The sequence below is a fragment of the Nothoprocta perdicaria genome, unplaced genomic scaffold, assembly GCF_003342845.1.
Source record: "Nothoprocta perdicaria isolate Ctin4 unplaced genomic scaffold, notPer1 scaffold_44, whole genome shotgun sequence".
In the NCBI taxonomy this organism is placed as follows: Eukaryota; Metazoa; Chordata; class Aves; order Tinamiformes; family Tinamidae; genus Nothoprocta; species Nothoprocta perdicaria.
Genome location: NW_020455688.1, coordinates 1732294 through 1756046, shown reverse-complemented (window position 1 = coordinate 1756046; position 23753 = coordinate 1732294). Strand labels below are relative to the sequence as shown.

The following is a 23753-nucleotide window of genomic DNA, read 5'->3' as shown; positions in this document are numbered from 1 at the left end:
TTCTTGGAGAAAAGAACACACAATGCACACCCAGTCCCGAATGGCTGATTTATATTTTATGCTACAGCTGAAGGACAGCGACGTGGGGCTCCCGGGAACGTTTTTGCCGTTTTCCTCTCTTCAGTGACTAGCCCTGGGCGTGCCGAGTCCCGGGGCGCCTGGCGCTCCCCTCAGGGCCGCGCCCGCCGCCACAACGGCCGCCCAAAGCGGGGTCTGAACCCGCCTTTCTCGTGCCTCCCCCCGGGCTGGGGCCGCTGCCCGGGCCTTTGGGGGCCGCAGGGGCCCCGCGGGGCGGGTCGGGTCGGTCGCTGCGGGGCGGCCGCGGGCGGAGGGCGGGCGGGGGCGTCGCCGGGGCCGGCGCGGGGCCGCGTGCCTCTGTTTTGCCCATCAACAAGGCGCCGGGCCGCGGCCGCCCGTATAAATGCGGCGGCGGGGCCGGCTCGCCCTGCCCCGCGCGGGGGAGCGGGCAGCGGCGGCGGCTCCGGCGGGCTCCCCGCCTCAGGCCGGGCCATGGCGGCGGGCGAGCGCGCGGCGGAGCCCGCGCCCGAGCTGAGCCCCTACGTGGTGGCGCGGCCGCTGCTCAGCGAGGCGGCCTTCGCGGAGCAGCACGAGCGGCGCCCGCCGCCGCCCGCCGCGCTGCGGCAGCGCGCGCGGGCCGCCTGCAGGTGCGTGAGCGGCGCCGCGCCGCCTATGGAAACCTATAGAAACCTATAGGCGCCAGGCAGTGACCGCCTGTCCCCTCTCTCTCCATCCCCCGCAGCTGCTCGAGGAAGAAGGCGCTTCGCGCGGCCAAGGCGCTGCTGCCCGTGCTGGAGTGGCTGCCGCGCTACCCGCTGCGGGAATGGCTGCTCAGCGATGTCATCTCCGGCGTCAGCACCGGCCTCGTGGCCACCCTGCAAGGTAACGCGGCGGCGCCTCGAGCCGGCGGGGTCGCCCCTCGCCTCAGTCCGCYCCGCTTGAGGGCCCCCTTTGCCGGGGGAGCCCGCCTTTAACGGCGTTTAACGCTTCCCGCTGCTCAAAACGGCCTGCTCATGTTTTAACCTCCRCTCACCCCAGGGAGCATTGAATACATCGTAAGATGTTCTTTCTGTTTCCTCGTTGCCCCTGTCTGTCGCTGTCCCACAGCTGCGTACAGAAATCTCGCTATTCCCCCGAAATGAGTGCAACTTTGCTATCTACTTTCCTTAAAAAACTGCCCACAAGATAATTCAAATATTTGCAGAAAACAGTGCCCAGGGAGGCAGGTTTTTTAAAGTAAATTAAAACATGTAGTTTTGTTTTAAAGATTGATGAAGTCAATGGATAATTACAGTATATGCCTTGTATTATTCAGCTTTGCTTATTACATTATTAGGAAAACATGCGGTAGATAAGTAAATAGAAAAGTGGCAGAAATAAGGAGAAATTGCTGAAATGATCTTAACTAAGAGCAGACAGACTTAAAGGGGAGAAGCCTTTAAGTTCTGCCCAAGGCAGGTGGTAGGGGTCCACCTGCGAGGCAAGACGAGCTGTAGAGCATATTAATTCTTTTGGTTTGAACAACGTTTTCAGGCTATTTTTGCCCCTTTTCAGGACTGTGGGAGGTTACAGTAACTGCCTCATGTTTTTGCGTAGKGGAAAATGTTTACAGAAGGGGGCAAAGATTACAGAGACCCAAAAAGGAAAATAATTTGTCTCACTCCCGGTCCGTTGCCTGTGACCAAAGGGGCAGCTTGTCCCCTGATGGTGCCTGCTGTCCTCCATTGACTTTGAAAGAACGAAATTCCRAAAAGAAGAGACACAGGATTTTCCAGGCACCACCGTATCGCCTGTGCTTCGCTTGAAGCCTCCAGGCAAGATCCCATTTTGACGGTCCGCCGACATTCCCTACTGCCTGCCCCACTGGAGAGCACCAGTAAGGCAAAGATTAGCAGGAAAGAAGTGCCACAAACTTCTGCCCCAGGCAGAGAGTGACCTGAGGAGTAAAGACCCCGAGCGACTTGGGGTGCACGAAGGAGATGTCAGAGCTGGAAGGTCTSTGCAGAGGGTCCTGCCTCCATCCCTGCACTGCAGCTGGGCTACAGGGGCCCTTCCTCTGACCTGGAGCAGCTGCTAATACTCCAACTGCAGCTTCCTACAGTGTATTTTCACATGGAAAGACTGATTTTTTTCCCCCACAGTAAGAGTCCACTTGTAAAATGTATTTCTGAAGAGTACTGCCTGGTCTTGCATTTCCCTAGGTGTTCAAAATATATGAAAATCCTAATTAATGGAAACCTCATCTGTATCAGATGTTTATTGTATTTTTTTTAAAAAAAATCATAGATATGAAATTCCAAGTAATATGAAAATTGGCCAAAATGAGCCTCCCGAAGGAAGTTTCTGGGATCTTGAAGTGTTCCCAACTACCAAAAAACTGTGYGTGTTACCCTTATACAAAGGGAGAAGGTGGCAAGTTTTGAAAGTCGAAACTTTCAATTTGGGTAATCAGTTGGTATCAGTTTAAGTTTATAAACTGATACTTGAAAAAGTGGCCTGATTTGCTGAACAATTAATCATCCATGTTTGAAAATTCTCTTTATAACCAGGACATTTTGAATATTCTTTTTTTTTTTTTTTCCTCTGTTCCCCTCAGGAGGCAAACCATACACTTGTGCAACAGGGTTCCCCTGCTAGAACTGAGCCTGTTTCGTGCTACCTGTTCAAACATAGGAATCTCTTTCCATACTTACCCATCCAAATACTAGTGTGAGAGATACTGTTATTTATAAACAATAGTGCTCACATATGTGCCTGCAACTGAATTAAATGCATTCTAAATTGTATCTGGGTAAGGACATATGTAGGGAATCGAAATCTGTCTGAAAGTCTAACCCTGTTTTAGACAGGATGCTGGTCTGCTGGGAGGTGTTCAAAGGTGAAATTTTGATGCTCTGTCGTTTCAGGCTTGGCGTATGCTCTGCTGGTTGCTGTTCCTGTTGGATATGGTCTCTATTCTGCCTTTTTTCCTATCCTGACATACTTTTTCCTGGGAACATCAAGGCACATCTCAGTTGGTAACTGCATGTGTTCAAGTTACAGTGAATTACCTTTACAAAGTGCTAGTCCTTACTGTGAACAGTCATATTCTGTAGAAGATCTTATCCTTCTGTATAATACCTGAATCTYTCTGAATCATATTGAATCGTATTGAATATTGGTGGGTTTGGGAGACTTTGACTCACTTCTTCTCTGTACTGTTGATCGTAGCTGTCTTCAGTTGTGTCCATGCACACCTTTTGCTCGCGTTTATGCTGAAGCTTAAATTTTGTCTTTGGCTATACCGTGTGCAAGAGGTACAAGACCAAGGCCACAGTAGGCAGTAGGAACAGACGTTTTGTCTACCAGCTAAAGCTCAAGATGGCTAAACCAGAGCTCCTAGTGTTCTCCAAGCCTTCCTTGCTACGTCTTTTCTCCATCACTGGGGACAGTATCAGCTTCTTGCCTGTCGCGGAGCCCCAGAACCTGTGTCTCTGCTCCAGCCTTGCTCTAGGCCTCGCATCATGGCTATGGGTAAACCTTGATTCTTTCTGAATACTTGCTCTAGAATATGTTTGTTTTTTTCTCCTCATGTCAGTTTTAATAGTTGAAACTTGTATCTAGGCTTTCTTCATACACAACTTGGTCACTGACATTTCTTTTTCTCTGCTTTAACAAAATAGTCTTGTTCTCCAGYTATGAATCTCACCTCTGCTTATGTTGACACCCCTACTTTGTATATTTTCAAGCTTTTGATACTTTCTCCAATGCTCTTTTTCATATCCATGACCTTCTCTACAATACCCGTAAAATTAACTTATCCTTCTTTAAAATTTTTGTCACCTTTTCCTTTTCCTGCTTACCTATAGTCAAAACCACAATAAATGTGACTGTGTTTAGGCTCTGCGTTGCTGACACAACGATCCCTTGCTCCCTGTCTGTCTGTATCTTGGCCAGCTGTGGTTTCAGTCATCTTCAGCCCGCTCATTGCGGGCCACAGGGCTCCTGCACGAGCACGAGGGAGGTGGTGGGAACTCACTGCCCCACTTGGGCTTTGTGTAGCCTTAACCTGGCGCAAACAAAGCACAGAACTGCACCTGTGTGTATGCAATACAATAGTAAGCTATTTAAGGAAGGAATTGTATCTCTGGGTCATGTTTGCAGTGCATGTGGCTCCTAGGCCCCTAGTTCTACAAATAATAAATCATGTGTCCCAACTGAAATATTAATTTAGTAATTTTGACTTGGCTTGTCTGATCTGATCAACTCTTTTCATGTATAGTACCTGATAAATGTATCTTTTCCATATAACCTTGAATACGTTCTGTTTATCCTTACAGGTCCGTTTCCTGTAGTCAGTTTGATGGTGGGATCTGTCGTACTGAGCATGGCCCCTGATGATAATTTTCTCATAGATGGCAGTAATGCTACAGGGGCCAACAGCACCGGGCCCCTGATAGACACTGCAGCCCGGGATGCCCAGAGAGTGCTGATAGCCAGTACCCTCACATTCCTGGTTGGAATTCTGCAGGTAAAATAGCTGACTTGAAGACACGGGTTGATTTTATTTATTTATTTATTGCTTTAATTTTAATGGGTAAAAATACAGATGGAAATACCTACTAGTGTACAGTAAAACACAAAGAATGAAAGAAAGCTATCTCAAACGCTGAAGAGCTGACAGGGGACTATTTCTTTTATCCTGGCAGAGTTTGTGGCAGGGGGCACAGTCRGTTAAAGAATAATCCTAGGCCCCTAGACCAAGAGACCTACACAAAATTAAGTGCTAATGGTACATATCCTGGAGCATCCTTTCACACAGCTTTCCAGGTCTCTCATTTCTCTGGATAACATCATATTAAGCTACACTAGGCTGCTGTGGAGGAAGAGGTCCTGTGAATCTATGTGAACAAAGAGAAAAGAGCAAATCATCAGATTAAAAAGTAGGTGCCAATTTGTACTATGGAAGGCCAAGATGGGCATCAGTGCATAGAAAACAAGTTCTGATGAATGACACATAGATGTCATCTGAGTGAGGTCAGTGGCATCCAATATTTGCCCTTTGCCCACTTGTTCATTGAAATCTAGATGCTCCCACGTTGCTGTGCATGTTGCTTCCCTTGATTTGTCTCATGCAACGAGTCCATCTGTTGTTGAGCAAAGTGTGCTTCATGCTTTCAGGCTCGCTGCAGGCCAGGCTGCCTGTCTTGCTCATGCCCATGAACTTGTTTCATTGATAAAATCACTTAACTGACCCGGCCACCACCTGGGCCAAGGCGAGTACAGATAACAAGCAATTAGGCTTGATCCTGCCTGATGAGTTTTCCTGMTTTCCAGAGGCATGTTCATGGGAGTGAATGTGAACATTTTGCGCTTTCRTTGCTGTATCACTTCATTGTTTAGCAAATTGTTATTCATGATTTTTCCAGGTAGTATTTGGAGTCCTTCAGATTGGTTTCATTGTGAGGTACCTTGCGGATCCACTAGTTGGGGGATTCACAACTGCTGCTGCTTTTCAAGTGTTTGTGTCACAATTGAAAATAGTCCTAAATGTTTCAACTAAAAACTATAACGGTGTCCTTTCCATAATATATGTAAGTACAGCCTTCTAGTTTGCTTTTATTCTATGCTAGATTTTTTTTTCATAATTGCTTGTTATCTTCCATCTTCTGCTTCCATTTCATGCAGGAATGATTCATATATATTTTGTTAAGTATAGGATATTCATTTAGGTCCTAGCCTTGCTCTCACCTAGATATTCAGGTTGTTACTTGTAACTGGGGGCTCTAAGCAGTTGCTTTCTTGGTTCCCCGGACTTTGAAAGCTAATTGCAACAGTTCAGTCTTTTCCAGGCACTGGTACCTACAGCTACTGGTAGTACTACCTACTGGTAGCTAAGGGGAGGCCAAATACTGGTGCCGCAAGTCTACTCGTTGATTTTAGAGAAAACAATCAAATGAAGAACTGTCTTGCATGGATTACAGAAATACTGAATTCCTAGAGAGTCTCATATTACAGAAGAGTCTCCATTCCCAGGGAAATTACTGTGTTTTGGTACAGACTTCAGCATGAAACTGTTTAGGTTTTAGTATTTTAGGTCTTCCWTCACACTTCTCATTTAAATAATAACTTTCTTTAAGAGCTGTGTTAGAACACAGCTTATGGACCATACTAGTTCAGGCAACCAGACTCGCTGGTCTCTTTGCATGTGAAAAATACATTAGACATGTAGGTCAGTAAAAACACAATGAATCCAACTACAAATAACAAGGTGAAATTCAGGAAAATATATCTGGTGGAATATTTGAAAAAATAGTTTTTGAAAAAAGAATGAAAAAACTTTGTCATGTGCTTTTTTGGCATTAATGAAAACGCTTTCCCTTAGATCATGGAAAATTAGATRAGACAAAATACCATGTTATAAACCTCAGATTGTGTCTGAGAAGTCTGTTATCAGCAAAGCTYGCTCCCCGTTGGGGACCTGCTGCTGCCCGTCCGGGCACCCGGTGCTGGGGGATAGGCCAGTGCTGGAAGCGGTGCACAGGGCAAGAGGTGATGAGCAGTGGTGGATGATGAACGTCCCTGATGATAAGGCYGGGTGACCACCTTCTGCAAGTGCAGGCATCTCCCCAGCCCGGAGGGCTTGGGCTGGCTCCTTCTCCAGATGGAATCACAGAATGGTTAAGGTTGGAAGGGAYCTCTAGAGATGATGTAGTCCAAAACGTGACGTGAGCAGACATAGGGAATAAAGATCCTCAGGCTGGATGTGCTGGTGTGTGGAGAGCCAGAAACTTGCCCTGGGTCTGCTACCTCTCTCTGGCTTTGAAAGATGAGCTTCTCTTCTAGTATGTGCACAAAGCAAAGGAGCTCAATATGTCTCCATCCTTGTCCCAGTAACAGGTAGAGGTCAGGTTAAGGAATCCCTACCTTAAAAACTAGTGCAAGTTTTCCAGAAAGTGGGAGGCAGAAGCAGTCTGTGTGGTCAGTTCTTTCAGTTATGCATTTTAGCTTAAATTCACCATGAAGTCCTTTCAGTGATTCTGTAACAGCTTGGTAGGACATTAGACAGATTTAGGCTCGTCTGTCCCAAGCAAAGGAGTGTGTGACCCCCTGGGCTCCCCCAAGTCCCTCTGCGGGTTTCCTCTTGAGAGTGTATCAGAGCCTTTAAGAGCACAAAGTGTATTTTAAATTGTATATCTTTATTTTTCAGACTCTTATTGAAATATTTGAAAGAATTGGTACCACCAACATTGCGGATCTTATTGCTGGACTCCTCACCATTTTTATCTGCATGATGGTGAAAGAAATAAATGATCGGTTCAAACACAAGATACCTGTACCTATACCAATAGAAGTCATTGTGGTAAGAGGAGAACCATTACAAGAGCTGATGACAATCCCAAGAGATGGGGCGGGCTGCAGGAAGGCATGAGCAGTTTTTCAGTCCTAAAACTGTATTTTATTTGATTACAGACAATAATAGCCACCGGCATTTCGTACGCTGCTGACTTGGAAAAAAAATACAATGCTGGCATTGTTAAGAGCATTCCTAGAGGGTGAGTGTTTTTGTATATCCTGTGTCCCTATAGGGGACATAGGTAATTKTTAAGTGGCTAAAAATGACAGTCATAAAGTAGAAGATGTAAGGGAGATTTGTGGAGCCATAATCCAAGTTTAGGAGCTTAATCGGAGCTGGAGTTCTCTGGCATTTTACACCTGGCTCTGATGCCATCTGATTATATAAAATGGGATTGGGGATACTTATGTGGCTCTTCAAGTTCATTTTTGTTTCATGCTCACACAGTAAATGTCTGACATAAAGGCATAAAAATATAAGCCCTCTCCCTGATTTTTAACAGGGAAAGTTTACTTCTGCATACATCTCCTGCCTAAAAACAGGGCTTCTCCCACCGTGGCCCATATTTGTGCTGCTGCTGCTGTTACCCTAATCAATATTGTCACATACATCTTCCCAGGCACATGGATTTTGAGGATTACACTGGTAGAGACTTTCACTTGAGAGATTCGGAGCACTTCACAGTAGCAACCTTCACATTCCATGTGCTATTCAAGCCCTGATTAATTAAAATTTGTGGAAAACACAGTAGGGGATAGAAATGTTGTTGAGATCTTCCGATGAAGTGGGTTAACAATAAATAGTATGAAGCGTCATACATGTATTTATGTAATTCACCATACTATTGAATATATCCTTTATTCAGTGCTTCAGAAACTGCACTTCTTCACTTGGCTATCACAAGGCCAAATCTCAGTCACGCTGAGAACAACGGGAGCTTTGTTGCTGACTAATAGCATCAGGATTTGGGCTACGGTGAGCTAGATAAGCGTGTTCTGTATGTCAATGGGCTGTTTCCACCTTTTTATTAACTTGAAATATTATGCTTGAAATCATAGGCAACGTGTATGCCTCTGCCTCAAGCTCCTTGACAACTCTAGGAAGAAAAGAATTTGATCAAAGTGGATAATATTAATGTATTTTCTAAATGCTAGATTTTTGCCTCCTGAACCTCCAGCTGTCGGCCTCTTTTCTGAGATGATAGCAGCCTCCTTCTCCATTGCTATCGTTGCTTACGCTATTGCAGTCTCGGTGGGGAAGGTTTATGCAACCAAATATGACTATGCTATTGACGGAAACCAGGTAAGTGAAACTGAAATATTTGTTTATGAACATAGAGAAGACAAGTGCCATTTGAATCTGACTTAGATAGGCAGATGAAACTTCTATACAGATCTTCCAGTCAAAATGTCAAATCTGACAGAGAAATTCATTTGACTAGTGCAGAAACAGATGACAGGGCCATATGTCATCTGACAAGCTAACCATGGAGGTGGGGTAGGCATGTTCTCCCCTCTGTGTGGCCCTTTCATTGTAATTAATTTTTTACATCCTAATTACGTTAGTGACTGCGGTTGCTCTGAGGGGTTGTCAGAGCTCTGTGCTGTGTGGAGGAAGTTTCAGGCGCTGYGAAGTTGCCCTGGGCAGCTCTAGCAACCTGCTTCCCATCTCTGGCCATAGGGATCTGCCGAGATCAGTTGCTGGAGCTGAGAAGAAGGCAAAGGCAAGCTCAGAAGCTGCTCCTGGCAGCATTATTTAAGCTAAGTCCACATGCAGCTGTTGTTTCATTCCTCAGAGTTTTCATTTAGGGTATGATTTTACTCTTGTAGTATTAAACTGTGCTTCTCAGTGACACCAGTTCTATCAATATGAATACACCTGTATAGCTAAGCCATGTAGCTCCACAAAAATAGATGCCCAGCAATATATGAACATACCTGAACAGCTGCCCACATCGGGCAGCTTTGCTGGTGTAAACACAGGTTTCGAGGAGCCCTGAGCTGCACTGCACCACAAGCGATGCCCTGGCAGGTTCTGGGAGGCTTTYGGTGTCTGCTTGGCTGCCTCTGTGGCTTGTCCGTGGGTGTGGGAGATCAAGTCAGGCAGCCTCCCTGTCCCACGTGTAGTTTGCTTTTGAACTGTGCCCTTTGAACATTTAGAAAAATGCGTTTACTGCAGAGGATGAATAAGCTGAGCACCTCGCTTGGTGGGTCTTCCTTTAGTGCACATGAATTGTGCCCAGGTTGCAAAGCTGGATAGAAAAATACTCCTGGGCAGCATGTCAGGGAATTATACTYCTGAATGTGGTAGTCATTTTATAATAATGCATTGACTTATAGTTTAATAAGGGTGTATGAATAATGCATATTCCTGAAAGTGCTTTTTATGCTGTTCTTTTGCTGGATATGCTGTACTGCCAGCACTGATGTGCTTCAGAGATACTAATAAAATAATATAGTGGTTGAATTTCTGTCTAGAAAAGCAAAGTGCCTTCCTTCAGTGCTAGTGCTATGAACTTTAACCATACCAAATGTTAAACGCAACCAAATGATTGATGGGCAAATAGTTATTTGAAGTAAACTGGAGAATGTAAATTAAGGTCGTAAACACAGGTTGGGAAATTGTTTGGAAGGGGAACCTAATCCCATTATCTGCCCGGGTTTATTTTGTCGCTGGGCACGCTAGGAGCTCTGTGGCTGGCACTTTCTCCCAGAACACAGCTGTTTTGCGGGAACAGGTACGAGCCACCTAGGTCTGTTCTGCTCAAGAGCACGACTTCAAAACCCTGCCCCTGTAGTTCGCACTCAGTCAAAAGCCGAGTTTTTGGCTCACACTTTTGGCTCGGAGTTTTGAGTCCTTCTGGGGGAAGCGAGTGAGAGTCGAAATCAAATCTGCCACTATGTTTTTAAGAACTTGCTTGGGGTGGCAGGCGCCTGTGGCGGTGCCTGAGCTCGGCTAAAGCGACTTTGGTGTCAGTTCTACGGGTCCGCAGGCAGCTCCAGAGCCTCATTTCCCAGACGCACTTCAGAGGAATGTCCCAGATCCCCAGGCATCCAGCGCCCGGGTCCTTGTCACTTGAGCAGAAAAACAGCCTCCGTAGGTGCCAGCAGCTGTGACCCTGGGCAGAGCTGTGAGAACGCTGCCGGGCTCAGCAGGGGCCCATTGGGATGTTCAGGCTGAAATACCTTTGGCTCGGCAAACTAGAAGTTTTCAGTGAGGCTGCATTTCTTTGGAAAGCTCCTGATTAGTTCTGCTAATAATAGAATGCCTTGCRCTAATGAAAGGCTCGTCTGCTTTAATAGTATTTGTTGAGCTGGTGGTATTCAGGAGTTAAAATTATACCAGTCCCATGTGCTCAGGCCRTTATACCAGTGTAGCTGGTAGAAAAGTTACCTTTGCTAACAGTGATGGACACGAGTGTGCCACCGACACAGGCTCATCCACCTTAGTGAGAGAGCAGAGAGTTACGTTGGCTTCTAAACACGTATAGTTACATGGGCATGGGAAGAATGAGTGTCAACATTAACATCTAGGCTCTTCTCAGTTGCAGTGCTACCTACTGTAAAAAGTACTGTAGAAAAATAGTGTCATTCTACATTGCAAAGATTGTATTAAAGGAGTATTTACAGCATCATCCAATTGTCTTTCAGGAGTTTATTGCCTTTGGGATCAGCAACATTTTTTCAGGCGCTTTCTCTTGTTTTGTTGCAACCACTGCTCTGTCACGGACCGCAGTCCAAGAAAGTACCGGGGGAAAGACTCAGGTACCACATGACCTCTTCTTGCTAGTCCTGGCACAGCTAAGTTTAAGATTGCAGAGGGCACAATGGGCACATTTCACCACAGGATGAAGAAAATCCTCAGGTCTCTCTGCGAGCTCCTTGCACTCCTTTTTGTAGCTCTGCCAGAAGAGGGCAATAATGTTTTTCCTAGCGTGAGTTACATCAGAGGTCAGCGGGCGTGTGGGACTGATGCCCCAGAGTTTAATTCCCAGATATGGGACTGTTTATCACACAGGGATTCGGTCAGAGTGAGGAGAGCCTCTCCCAGAGATGCTCTTGCTCCCTGCTCGTTCGTGCTCCCTGCCTGCTCGAATTCCTTGGGTGCAGCCGAGGCCTTTAGCAGTTGCCCACACGTGCTGGCAGGTCTCCGTGTTCCCGCTCAAGTGCAGCGTGCAACTGCCTGGGTATTTTGCTCTGTAAGCCTGGAAACGTAAGATGGAGACTTTGCAGGCTCAGCTCCTCTAACTGCCGTGTCCTTTGCAGGTGGCCGGGATAATCTCAGCCGGGATTGTTCTCATTGCCATTTTGGCCCTGGGGAAGCTGCTGGAGCCCTTGCAGAAGGTACCATACGTCTGCCCTGCAGCAGCCACCAGCACCAGCCACGTGCACACGCTCAGCTGTGGGGACAGGATTCACCGCCCCATTTAACTGTGGTGATGAGTAGCAGATGAGGCCCTGATTTATCACATACAGTGCTGTGCACTTTAAGACAAACTGACATAAAACTGTCAGAAAACTGACATAAAATGCATTTATTTGTTCTGAATAGCACTTTTTTTCCCTCTTTTTTCTTTTGGTCACAGTCTGTGCTGGCAGCTGTAGTTATAGCCAACTTGAAAGGGATGTTCATGCAAGTGTTTGATGTTCCTCGCCTGTGGAGACAAAATAAAGTGGATGCTGTAAGTGATCTTTTTTTCCTCATTTAATGTTTTTGCCTGTGTTTTTGTTTCCTTTTTTTTTTTTTTTTTTTTTTTTGCCTCAGAAATCTGTTTTAACTATCACATAAATAGAGCTTTGTAGACCTGAGTTCAGATTTGCAAATGCACATCCACTTTTGTGTGTGTCCTCTAAATAGAAGTGGTATTAAGCCAGGAAAAAAACCCATTGTAGAGCTTTACGTAGTATTTTTCATATCATCTTTCTTCCCTGTATCCTGCTGTGAGGACAACGATGAGGATATTACCCCTGTGCAGTGTCCTTCATAGCAGTGAGTTTAGTTTACAGAAATCTTGTGTTGAGATACCTTGAAAATCAGATTGAAGACAGTCTGTGCTCACCCTTAGCATTCTGCTCTGCTCTTCAGCACAGCTTAAAATGATCAAAAAAGTTGACATTTTCTTAATTCACACATTTATATTTATAATGTTCTCACATTAGCATTACATTTGTCTGGATAATCTTAGATAGTCCTCATAAAATATTAAAAAAAAAAAAAAAAAAGAAAAGAAAAAAAAAATAAATGAACCATCTTCCACAGGGTCTTCTGTCCCTCAGGACAGCTCTTTGAGCAGGAAGAGAATACGTGACACGACAAGTGTTTTCCCGTAGTGYGCACAGGTTTCACAGCCTGTGCCTTTGGGCAGTCCCTGTTTTAGGTAAATTTGAACAGTTTTAGTCTTCAGTAGTCCCCTTTGTAGGCAAAAGATGCCCCCGACTTCAGCCTCTGGAGTGCTCAGCTCCACTGGGTGCCTCCTGGCAGTGACGTCGGGAGGACCAAGGAGCCTCTTCAGCCGTTGGGCCTCGCTGCTTAGCACTGGCTCTAGAAAACGCCCTCAAGCTGCTCCTCCGAGATGCTTCCCTTTGGAACAGCTCTGATTTCCCAGGCATCGCTGAGCAGTCCCCTTCCCTCTGGCTGTGCCCTCTAGGGGGGCCCTCTTATGCTGTGTTACACCTGGGGAGAACACATTGCTTCAGATTTCTAAAGCATCAGAAAAAAAAATTAAAAAATGTAGTTAATTTTATCCTCTTAATTGCATCCTCAGATTTCACTAAGGTAACTGGATCCTGGAAGATTGTCCCTCTGTTTAAAATAATAATAAAAAATGAAAAATCTGCAAGTCATGTATGTTTAGTAAGGTGAAAATAGAAGTAGCTTGGAGGAGGAAGGAGACTTTGATGTAGGAGTCAGTGAATTGCCAGTGTGCTGTGGTCAGCTTCAGTGTTTAAATTCTTATGCTCCTCTGGACTAGTGATTCTTTGCAGTGACCACAGGCACATTTTATGATTAACAGACTTTACATTTGTTGTTTCTTCTGCAGATGATCTGGATTTTCACATGTGTAGCGTCCATCATTTTGGGACTGGATTTGGGATTACTTGCCGGCCTTTTGTTTGGGTTGCTAACAGTCGTGCTCAGAGTTCAGTTGTAAGTAACACAGCAGCAGAAATACTTCAATCTATATATATATAGAGATTCAATCCAAATATTCAATCCAAAAAGTTTTAATCTCAGAACTAATGCCTAAAGAATATATGCTTTCCAGTGTATCATCTTACTTTTCATAGTATAACTTTGAGATGTATTTCTTAGTTCTGAGATTAAAACTTTCTGGATTGAATATACAAACATGCATGAATTCTGTAGTGAATTCATTGCTATAGTAACTCTTAGCATGTCATTATAACATGGTATCTATGCACATGCCAGTAACCTCTTTATGTCACACTGAGTCTGTGGAAGAAACAGAAGAGAAGGCATGACAGTAGGACAAAATGTCATATTTGTGACCAATCTCTTGCTGTTCTAATACTGCTGAACGGTGAGGAAAGGTGGCTTTGCAGAACCTTGTTTGACTTGTAACGTTGTTTGGCCTTTTCTCTGAAAATAGAGCCTAAGACCTTTCCTGCAGCCCCAAGTCCAGGACGTACAGCTGCAATCAGTACCAAAACAGAGTTTCACTGTCAGCAAATGTGCAGAACTAGACCCTTCAAAACATGTCACGCGAGAGTAGATTAGAAAAAAATGGAATTTTAACAGTCTCAAAAACTATTCAGAAATTCAACTCAGATTTGTGAAATGAAGCTTAAAAAAAGAAAGAAGGTAAGGTGTTAGAAACTTCAGAACAATTTGCTTCAGCTCTTAAAAATATATTTGGAGACCAAAAAAGTTTGGTTTTGTTGCAGACCAAAATCCGAAGAAAAWGGGTTGAACAAAAAGTATTAAGTAATGTGACAACCATGTAAGTAGTTTCAGTTGATTTGAAATGAAAAAAAAATGATCGATTTCTTCCCAAGTCAAAACTGTTTTTTCATTTGATCCAAAATAAGGTTCTTTTAACATATTTTTCTCATGTGAGAAACCAATAGAACAAGTTACCTGGCTAGCTCTGCTCAGAAATGATGAGCTCAGTAGGCTGAGACCAAAGTACATYGTCTTTAACAAGGACTTTCCACTACAGAGCAGAAAAAGGCCTTTGCACAAGGAGACAAACCAAAGTTACGGCATTTTCCTGGATTTTTAGAAGAAAACAGGCTCTAAGACCGTGTTAGTTTGTATGGAACAATTCTCCCATGCCTAAGTAGGATGCTTTCCTTCACCATCTTTTCTTGTTTCTGTTAGTCCCTCATGGGGTGGCTTTGGGAACATTCCTGGCACGGATATCTACAAGAAAGTCAAGGAATACAAAAATGTAAGTCAATGCTGAGCTGTTTGCCTTCAACTCGCACTATTAAAAAAAAAAAAAAAAAAAAAAAAAAGTTGTGCAGACTGGGGACAACTTGAATTTGGAAGTAAAATGCGTGAAGATAACAAGTTCCAGCATTAAATGCTTCGTCTCCATACAGATGGTTGGTCCATATTGCTTGAGCTTCTACTGAACTTTCTTTAAAGGCAACCTCTAATCAGTCTCATTTCTGTGAATCAGCTGCCTGCTGGATTCTGCCTCACAACTGAASTGTTTCTTACTATCCCAGTATGGGTGCTGCTCCATGACCTTTCATTCTTTGATAACAGGCTGTAGAACCAGAAGGAGTGAAAATTCTCAGGTTTTCAAGTCCAATTTTTTATGCTAACATTGACGGTCTGAAAAGCAGCCTCAAGTCCACAGTAAGTGACACATGATGATTTTTCTGGATGCTACTTAATTGGCTTCGGGATTTCTGTGGAATTTCATATAGGCAACATTATATTATTTTGATGTCTTGATCCTTTTTTTCTGTAGGTGGGATTCGATGCAGTTAAGGTTTATAATAAGAGACTTAAAGCACTGAGAAAGATACAAAAGTTAATCAAGAAGGGGAAATTAAAAGCTACTAAGGTATTTTTTTTCTTTCTTTCTTTCCTTTCTCAAAGGATTGCTGTTAATGCTTACTACTTTAGTCTTAATTATAAGCCCCTCTTTGCTGATCTTTAAAACAGAGATGAAAGGTGTGACTGATTCCCCTTGGCAGGAGCACGGGGCCAGCAGGACTTGGCAGAACAGCACAGCTCTTGCCTAACACCCCTGGGCAGCTGAGGTGCTAAGTGCAGCAGTAACAACAGCCTCCCTGCTCTTACTTCTAACCCCCAGCACCACAGGCTGCCTCTGGGCACTCAGTGCTGGCTCTTCCCTATGTCCGTGCTCCTGTTATCCAACTTCCTAGGCACAGTTGGGCTGCTGTTGGTTGGCAGACAAAACCTTCCACATCCTCTTTAGAGGAAGCAGCACATGTTTTTCTGAGGATGGAACATACATTCCTATAGTTAAATGCTTGTAGGAATGGCCTGTTACAACAGAAGCTGAGAATGGACATAATGTTGTCAGTGCTCTCAGTGCAGGATGCAACGTTTTGGGTGCTCCTTCCACCTGTGGATGGAGTTAAATATTTAGTTATGTGACAATCCAACTGCTAACCTCGCGATTTTGCTGCATTATCATGTACAATACATCCAATTCAGAGCTGAAAATACCAGTCTTAAATAGAAGTAAAGCTTCTGAGGGAAGGAGTGGCTCTGAAATACTTGTTCTTTTCTAGAYAGTGGCCTTTGTGTAGGAAGATATTTTAACAAAAAATAGGAAGAAAGAATATATACAATATAGGGGAGGAGATAGTTATTTGCTCTGCTCTGTTTTTCTTAAATACTTGCATGAAGTATCAGTCTCATTCATTCCTAAAACACAAGTTATCATAGAGAAGTATCACCAATAATTCCCAATGGCCACAACTGAATGATACTTTCTGCTCTTATTAGAATGGCATCATCAGTGAGCCAGGTATTAGTAACGAAGCTTTTGAGCCTGATGAGGAACCTGAAGACAATGAAGACCTTCAAGTCCCCACCAAAGAAGTGGAGATCCAGGTGGACTGGAATTCGGAACTCCCAGTCAAAGTAAATGTCCCCAAGGTGCCTATCCACAGCCTCATTTTAGATTTTGGAGCAGTGTCCTTCTTGGATATTGTAGCTGTGAGGTCAATAAGAACGGTAAGGACTTTTTTTTTTTTTTTTTTTTTTAACTTGGTATTCTGTAAAAATCAATCTAGTCAACTGTTTATAAATCAAGAGCTGCAGGCTGCACATAATTTCTGAGTTTATTAATGTTGAAATCTACTTTTAAAACTCTCAGCATCAGGTATAATATTGGTCTGTGCATGTCTTGGGGGGGAAAAGAACAAAACTACATTAAAAGGACATTAGTAAGGCTGCTAGAGGCAATCAGAGCTGCAGAACGTGCTCCTCCTGTATGCATGGGTTATGAAAGGTTTTAGCTAGGTAATTTCTTTCAACTTGTCTCTTGCCCTTAATATAGACATAGGATGGTGATTAACAAAGCAGTATTCACTGTTTTGTCTTACCTTATCTTTAGAGCTAAGACTTGTTTATTCCATATTATTTAAAATGAGGGAAGAATGATTCATTTCTTTGTGGGTTTTTCTATAGCTAGTATCTGAGTCCTTCATCATCAAACATCACTCTGAGGTAATGAAGTGATAATATTCCCAGTTTAGGGAGGGGGAAATGAGGTGAAGAGATGAAGGCCTAGATGAGGCCTCGTGGTCTCAATTACATGCACGTAGGACCTGGCTCTTCAGATACTTTCTATGTTCAGATTCCTGCTTTCCCTGACTTCAAGCTGCAGTTGGGTTTGCCTGGTTTATCTGTGAAGCAGATCATAGATTATCAAGATTCTAGATAATAAGAAACAAGAGGATGCAATTAGCAACCATCTCTGAAAATGCTGTTTGATGAGTCTTGGCTGCCATCAGGGAGCCAGAGGCAGAATGCAGTTTTGCAGGAGAGCATTTAAYGAGCTGAAATACAAGAATGCTGCCTGACAGCTCCAGCCCTCTGCCTAATCTCAGTTCAGTTCTGGCTTCTGAGATGAGACAGGGCTTGCACAGACACCATTCTCCTCATACACAACTTTTCCATCCAGGAACAGGTCCATATGTTGCATTACATGATGAAAAGTCTGTGTAAAAAAAATATATATATATATTATATAGATAGATATGTATATTGCACATGTCAAATTAAAGATTGTCTCAAGATACACATATATGGGGGAAGATTAAGATTGCTCAGGTGCCCATAATTCTCATTGCAAAAGACATTATTCTCTGAGAATAGATTGAGAACCTTAATGTGTAAAATGTGTAGCTCTATTTGCATTGGTTACTTTGGAGACTGGGTACTTAATTTGCAGATATTTAAGTACAGCGAAGTATCACAGTTTGTTTTTTGCTGTGAATAATCAATACACACTTCAGAATGAAAACAGAAACAAATGAGAAGGGTTTTTGTGATATACATAGATAAAAAGAGAGAGATTATATGTCTGTAGTCAATCATTTATATATATATATATATATATATATATATATATTCCATGCAAACATTATCTCCTTGTTGTATTTTTTTTTCAGATAATTAGAGAATTTGAGAGAATTGATGTCAGAGTATACTTTGCTTCATATCAAGGTAAATACCAAGGTATTTCTGTTGTGACTCATGCAAAGGATGAACTGGGAATGAGAAGGATCTCCAGAAACACTTCTCCAGAAGTGTTTATATGATTATTTATTTCAATAAAAATGTGARTGACAAAGACATGTGGGGTTTGAAGAAACATGGAGGTAACGGTGAGGACAAAGCTGTGACTGATTGACTTCACTGTACATCTGATTTCTGGTAGTTGCAACAATGTGTTTTGACATTTATTTCCTAAATAACTTCAAACTGATTCAGTTGGATGACTTCTTTTTATTCAGATAACCTTATTGCACAACTGGAGAAGAGCGCCTTCTTTGATGATGTTGTCAGAAAAGACATGTTCTTCTTGACTGTCCATGATGCTGTGCTCTACATAAGGAATCAAATGACATACAGTGACAACCAGGATCCTATATTTGAGAAGGTGAACATACCCAGCAGTGTTTGTTTCCCATCCTTCTGTTATCTAAAAGTCATTCTTGCAACTGCTGTTATGCATTTGAAACTAGGCCTAGAGTCATAGTACAAAAAAGCTAAGAGTCTTACAAATGGGACTACTGGAATATTACAATTGGAATATTGTTCCAAGGATCTTATAGTGGAAAGAACCCTTTAACAGGCCTTTTTTATCTGCCTTGCTGATAGGCACCTTTCAGTTACCGTTTTCAGAGCTGAAGAGCCGCCCTCTGCGTGGCGTGACTGGCCCTGCAGCTGCTCCACACTCGTGGTCACTGACACTGGCCGCCTCTGGRCGATTTTTGGTTCCATTTGGTGTTTTCTGAGATAACCAGAACATTTGGCAGTGTTAAGGATGTGGGCACACTGTTTCTGTGGAAAATGGCTTTTTAATGGAGAATTCTCACTGCAACTTCCTGCCTAGCAATTCAAAATTATACAATTTTGAAAAAAAAAGAAAACTGAAATTAAGATTATGTATAAATAACTTTGGGACCATTTTATATATATATATACACACACATACACAGAGATGTATATATATACATATTTACATGTGTGGGTGTGGGGATATATATATATATATATACACATATATATATATATGCTTACTACCCAGGATATAGAAGTTTGAGGCTGTAATACAAGAGAGATTATAATTTTGATAAAGTCATATAGCAATTTAAACAAAGAGGCTTTTATTATTTTTACAAAGCCATAAGTATAGCCATGAGGAGAGGGAGGGTTTTCCCTCACATTCCTCCCAGCAGACCTAAAGCAACAGTGTCCTTAAGGAACAGTGAACACCAGACCCCTTTGAGTTGTGGGAATTATCTAAAGGTACCTCAAAGGAGTATGTGACCTCCAGGAATAYTGACAGTGTTTCCTAATTTCTTTGGTCAAGATTTCCCTCATGCAGGAGTCTAAAGGACCAATAGAGTTCACAGACACCAGCAGGCCCGAAGATGAGCTTGATGTTCAAGAAGAGGTACGTGCTTTGGAACTTAATTGGTCTGTTATTTAAAGGACACTTTTTATTCCTTTGCCTTCCTGTTATAGTATGTGGGATGAACTGAGCCCTCAGCAGTTGCAGCTGGTTCAACCCCCTCCTTTTTTGATTGGCATAAGCACTGCAAGAGATCCCAGTACTCCTTTTCATCACCCACAGTACAAACACATTCCTCCCACTCCTCTGGTGAGTGGGCCAAGCCCCTCTCACCGTGGGGAGAAGCTCTTTCTGTGCCTCTATGCAGAAAGCAGTGAAGGATTCACAAGGCTGTGGGGACAAGCAGGCCAAAAAGCCCTCACTTCTCATTCCCCTTCCCAAAAGAGCTTAGTTATTTACGCTGCAGCCACTAAACAAGATAAAGAACACAGGCCAAGGCCACACTGTTCTGCGTGGTTTCCACCCTCCACCTCACRGCCTGTTCCTGAAGCTCCAGATCTGCAGCTTCCTGGCGGAACCATCTCATGTAGACACCAGTCAGAGGGAACTTGTTTCAGAACAGACCTTTTACAGTCACTGTCCTTGTACTGCCACTGAAGCCAGGTGGAATTTATTAGTAACGTAGGAGCACGCGTGAATGTTTTATTTTCCAGGCAGTGTGTACTCAGAACTAACCACTGTCTCTTTCTCTCCACCTCTGGGAAAATGTGTCGATAGGCGATGCGCAGACTTGCCTCCTGAAGAGGACCTGCTGGCACTGCCACAGCTGTGAGCTCACAGCAATATTTATGCACCCATGTTACATAAGCATTTTCTGAACTGGAACCAATCGTTGCACTTGAAGAAAACCCTGYTTCCTTGACTGAATGATGCAGATCTCTAGAAATTTCCACGTTTGACTATCGTTATCCCCGAAATACTCCAGACTGGTTCAGTGAGCAATTTCTGATCTGATACTATTGCAGAAGATGTCATCGGGTTGGCACTGGTCAGGGGGAAGGTGCATGGCAATGATTTATCAGTGTGTACCAGAAGAAAAGCTGCTTTGTGTTAACCTGGCCCAGGGGAGTTAAAGAGACTTTTTTTTTTTTTTTTTTTTTTTGTTATGTATTTGTTGAATGTCTAGCAGGAGGGCAGGAGTTCTAGCTGGCCAAGGCTTTGTAATCATTAGGATACTTGCTGGCAAAAGTCTTGGGGGAAAAAAGGTGTTTTGAAAGCTCTTTCCAAGCAATTCCTTGAATTGCTGCAAGTTGTTACATACCTGAAATGTGGGATGGGTGAAACGTTAATGCAAACACAAAACTGAGCGCTGCCCTGCTATAAAACAACAGTTAGGATACATTTCAGTAGAAAAGGCCCTTGGACAATAGTTCATTAGTTCTGCATTAATTAATTCCAGTGAAGCAAATCATGCACTATCTCTAATAATAATAATAATAAATTAAAAATCAAAAAATCAAATATACACATAAGATTATTTTGCATATGTTACATTATCTATAGCTGATCAAAAGGCAGATGATGACGTAGATTAACAAAACCCTTACTCCACAAATAGTTAATGAAATTTGTAGAACTGGCTGCTACTGAACGCAAGTAAAAGTTAGAATGGGAGCTAGGATCAAGGKTTTTTTTAATGAATTTTAGGAGTTTAGTTAGTTTAATGAATAGTTTTATTTTTATATATATTTTTAATATTATACATCAACCAGCTGCTGTTCTTTTATGGGAAATGTATAGGCATTTGACAGTCCATAATGCTTAAGTGCAATAATTTACACAAGACACTGGACTCAAATTGCAAAATTTGAATCCTTGATTTTATGACTACATAAAATACATATGCAAGAAATCAATGTTGTTAACTTCCATAAGGAAACTTGTTTTGATGGAAAACAGACTATCGTAAATATTGTAGCACAATCCTAATTCTTAAAATGGAGAAAAAATGGTGAAGAGAAGGGATATGTAATATCAAAATTATAAAAATACAGATTTCAAAATTCCTTTGATATTTAAGCTTCACAATGTGGGTAAATTAGCTTTAGTACATTCACATATTCAAGTGTCCTTATTCAGTCATGTCAGACTCTTTGTTCTATCACACTACACAGGGAAGACTGTTACTGCAGGTAACATTAATGGAAAACCTCAGGTGAAAAGCCAAGCACTAGGTAAGTTATTCAGCTCTAAGGACCTGAGTGAACTCTTTCAAAATCAGTGAAAAACTCAAAATAAGCAAAAACTTGGGGACAGGATCCTTTCACAAGGGGAAACCGCACCAGACTGGTGTCTTCATTCTCTTAAGAAGACAGAAACTTCAACCGTTTGGTCAAGCTCCTTATTTCAAATGCAATACAGGTTTCATCCCAGATGATATGGATGTTCTGGTTCAAACCCATAAATTGTAGGCCTGTATTCAGAGTGASGCGTGAGCAGTTCTTAACTCAGACAGGCTCCTCCACAAGCTGGGAGTTAGATACAGGCTTCCAGGAACCAAATCTGACCGATCTGCACCTCGTAGGATGAAAGTACTGACTAAAGCCACAGTAATGCCTGTGCTGTGGCTGTGATTTGACACTTTAGGTTTTTAGGAAGTAGTAGTAAACTCTTACTGGCTTCATTCTCTTCCCTCTCCAGCACAACTCAGGAGGTTGGCGCTTCTGCYGACATTGCTGACAAACCTTTCCTATCAGGCCCTCAATTTCTATTAGCCTGAATAGAAGCCACTGCTGCCAGTGCACACAGCAATGAAGGATAAAGCCAGTGTTTCTCAGAGGATGTATTGTTTTTCTAAAGTGGATGTACATTTTATATATTAAAAAAAATGCAAAAAGAAACACTCTACTTGGGGCTGATAAAGGAGCTTTCTGCTATTTTTATGCAGAACATGCACTACAGGAAAAATGTTATTGAAAAGATAGCAGTGAATGTTTTGCCCTTGAGCAAACATCTGCACTGCCAAGTTTTAGCACGGATTCTTACTGGACAAAAATGTGGCCTTAGATTATTTTTGAATCATCTCTAGTTGTCGCCCCAAAAAGTATTTATAAGCAATCAAAAAAATGTAAATTATTCAACAGTCCTCTAGCTTCATTTACAGGTATGGCATTTCATCTGGAATTAGTTGTGATAAAATAGAATGCAATGCACTTATTTAGCCTGCATACGTCTTCAAGGCAAGGCTGCATCTCTTCTTGCAGCAAGAAAAGAAAGAAAAAAAGAAAACCAAAAGGAAGAGGCGGAAGGCATCAGATGCCCTTTGCAAGGAGCCAGGCAACGTGTGCCCTTCAATGCGCTACCCATCCATCAAAATGAAGGATAATTCAAAATAACTGGGTTTGTAATGAAGCTATATTGTGTACAAATTTGTACTAATTCAGGCACGTGTAAGTAATACAACTGTATGTGCTCATCTTTTTTTTTTTTTCAGCTCAATGCAAAATTGACATTTTAGCCTGCATTTTGTGATTACTATTGTCCTTACATGTCAGTTCTTAAACTCGGGAGTATTTTTTTAATCCTTTCTGAAAGGCTGCATTTTAAGTTTCTGTAACCATTAACTAAAAAATAAAGTTGTGTGTATTGAGRAGACACTGCATGAATGTGTTTTGGTTTTTTTAAGAAGTCTTAAGTGATTTCTTATTACAAGGTAGTAAAGCCTACGATGTAGGGAATGTTTCTCATTTCCCTTGCATTTGCCACTTATTTTAGGCACTTATTTTAGTCGGAAGGGAGAAATCTGTTCTCTGTTCCTTGTGGGGAAGGCAGAAGCGGCTTAAACGCCACTTCGTTCAGGCTACGCTTAACGCAGGCTCCCGCCGCCATCTTCGGGAGCGCCCCCGCCCTCCCGCTCCGCCCCCACAGCGCATGCGCGGCCCCGCAGGGCGCCCCCTGCTCCGCCCCCAAAGCGCATGCGCGGCCCCGCGCGGCGCCRCCAGCCCCACCCCCAGGGCGCATGCGCGACCCCGCAGCGCGCTCCGGCCCCGCCCGCGGCTATCCCAGCGGGCCCTGCGGCACCCCCCCGGTCCTCCTTGTCGCGGTGCCTGCTGGGAAAGAGAGGCGCCCGTTGCGGCGGCGCGCGGTGCCGCCCCCGCGGGATCCCCCGCGGGATCCCCCGGGGCGCCGCGGTGGCCCGGCGAGCGGGTCCGCACCGAGCGCCGCGCCAAGGACTCGTCCCGGGCGCGGCCTTTCCCGCGCCTGCCCGCCCGTTGCCCGGCACCTTCCGCTTCCGCCCCCGCCCTTCCGCTCCCAGAGTTCCGCGCGCCGAATCATGGACCACAATGGTGAGGAGGGGAGAGGCGG

At 43.4% G+C, this 23753-nt stretch overlaps 2 protein-coding genes across 3 annotated transcripts in view; both read left to right on the top strand.

The window, feature by feature from the left end:
* The first annotated feature begins 510 nt into the window (after positions 1 to 510).
* On the top strand, positions 511 to 20405 carry SLC26A4 (solute carrier family 26 member 4). Its single transcript, XM_026046365.1, has 20 exons — positions 511 to 665; positions 761 to 900; positions 2925 to 3035; positions 4338 to 4528; positions 5427 to 5591; positions 7208 to 7360; positions 7471 to 7553; positions 8509 to 8656; positions 11005 to 11118; positions 11620 to 11697; positions 11940 to 12035; positions 13395 to 13501; positions 14696 to 14765; positions 15089 to 15181; positions 15297 to 15392; positions 16307 to 16537; positions 17980 to 18034; positions 18325 to 18470; positions 19407 to 19490; positions 20166 to 20405. The coding sequence occupies exons 1-20, from the start codon at positions 511 to 513 to the stop codon at positions 20187 to 20189; spliced, it is 2340 nt and encodes a 779-aa protein (XP_025902150.1). The 3' UTR covers positions 20190 to 20405.
* A 3240-nt stretch (positions 20406 to 23645) lies between these two features.
* Positions 23646 to 23753, top strand: part of CBLL1 (Cbl proto-oncogene like 1) — a 7448-nt gene continuing 7340 nt past the window's right edge. Inside the window, exon 1 of one of the 2 annotated variants that reach the window (XM_026046428.1) lies at positions 23646 to 23734. In XM_026046428.1, coding sequence (XP_025902213.1) covers positions 23722 to 23734 — 13 coding nt within the window. In that variant the 5' untranslated portion in view covers positions 23646 to 23721. The remainder of the gene's footprint in view (positions 23735 to 23753) is intronic. The other variant, XM_026046427.1, reaches the window with a different exon arrangement.

What these genes read in the sequence shown, in the direction of transcription:
- SLC26A4 (XM_026046365.1), top strand. Translation starts at nt 511, where the DNA reads ATGGCGGCGGGCGAGCGCGCGGCGGAGCCCGCGCCCGAGCTGAGCCCC. An exon ending in ATCAAGGCACATCTCAGTTG is followed by an intron (nt 3,036 to 4,337) that starts GTAACTGCATGT and finishes TTATCCTTACAG; the next exon opens with GTCCGTTTCCTGTAGTCAGT. An exon ending in TCCTGGTTGGAATTCTGCAG is followed by an intron (nt 4,529 to 5,426) that starts GTAAAATAGCTG and finishes TGATTTTTCCAG; the next exon opens with GTAGTATTTGGAGTCCTTCA.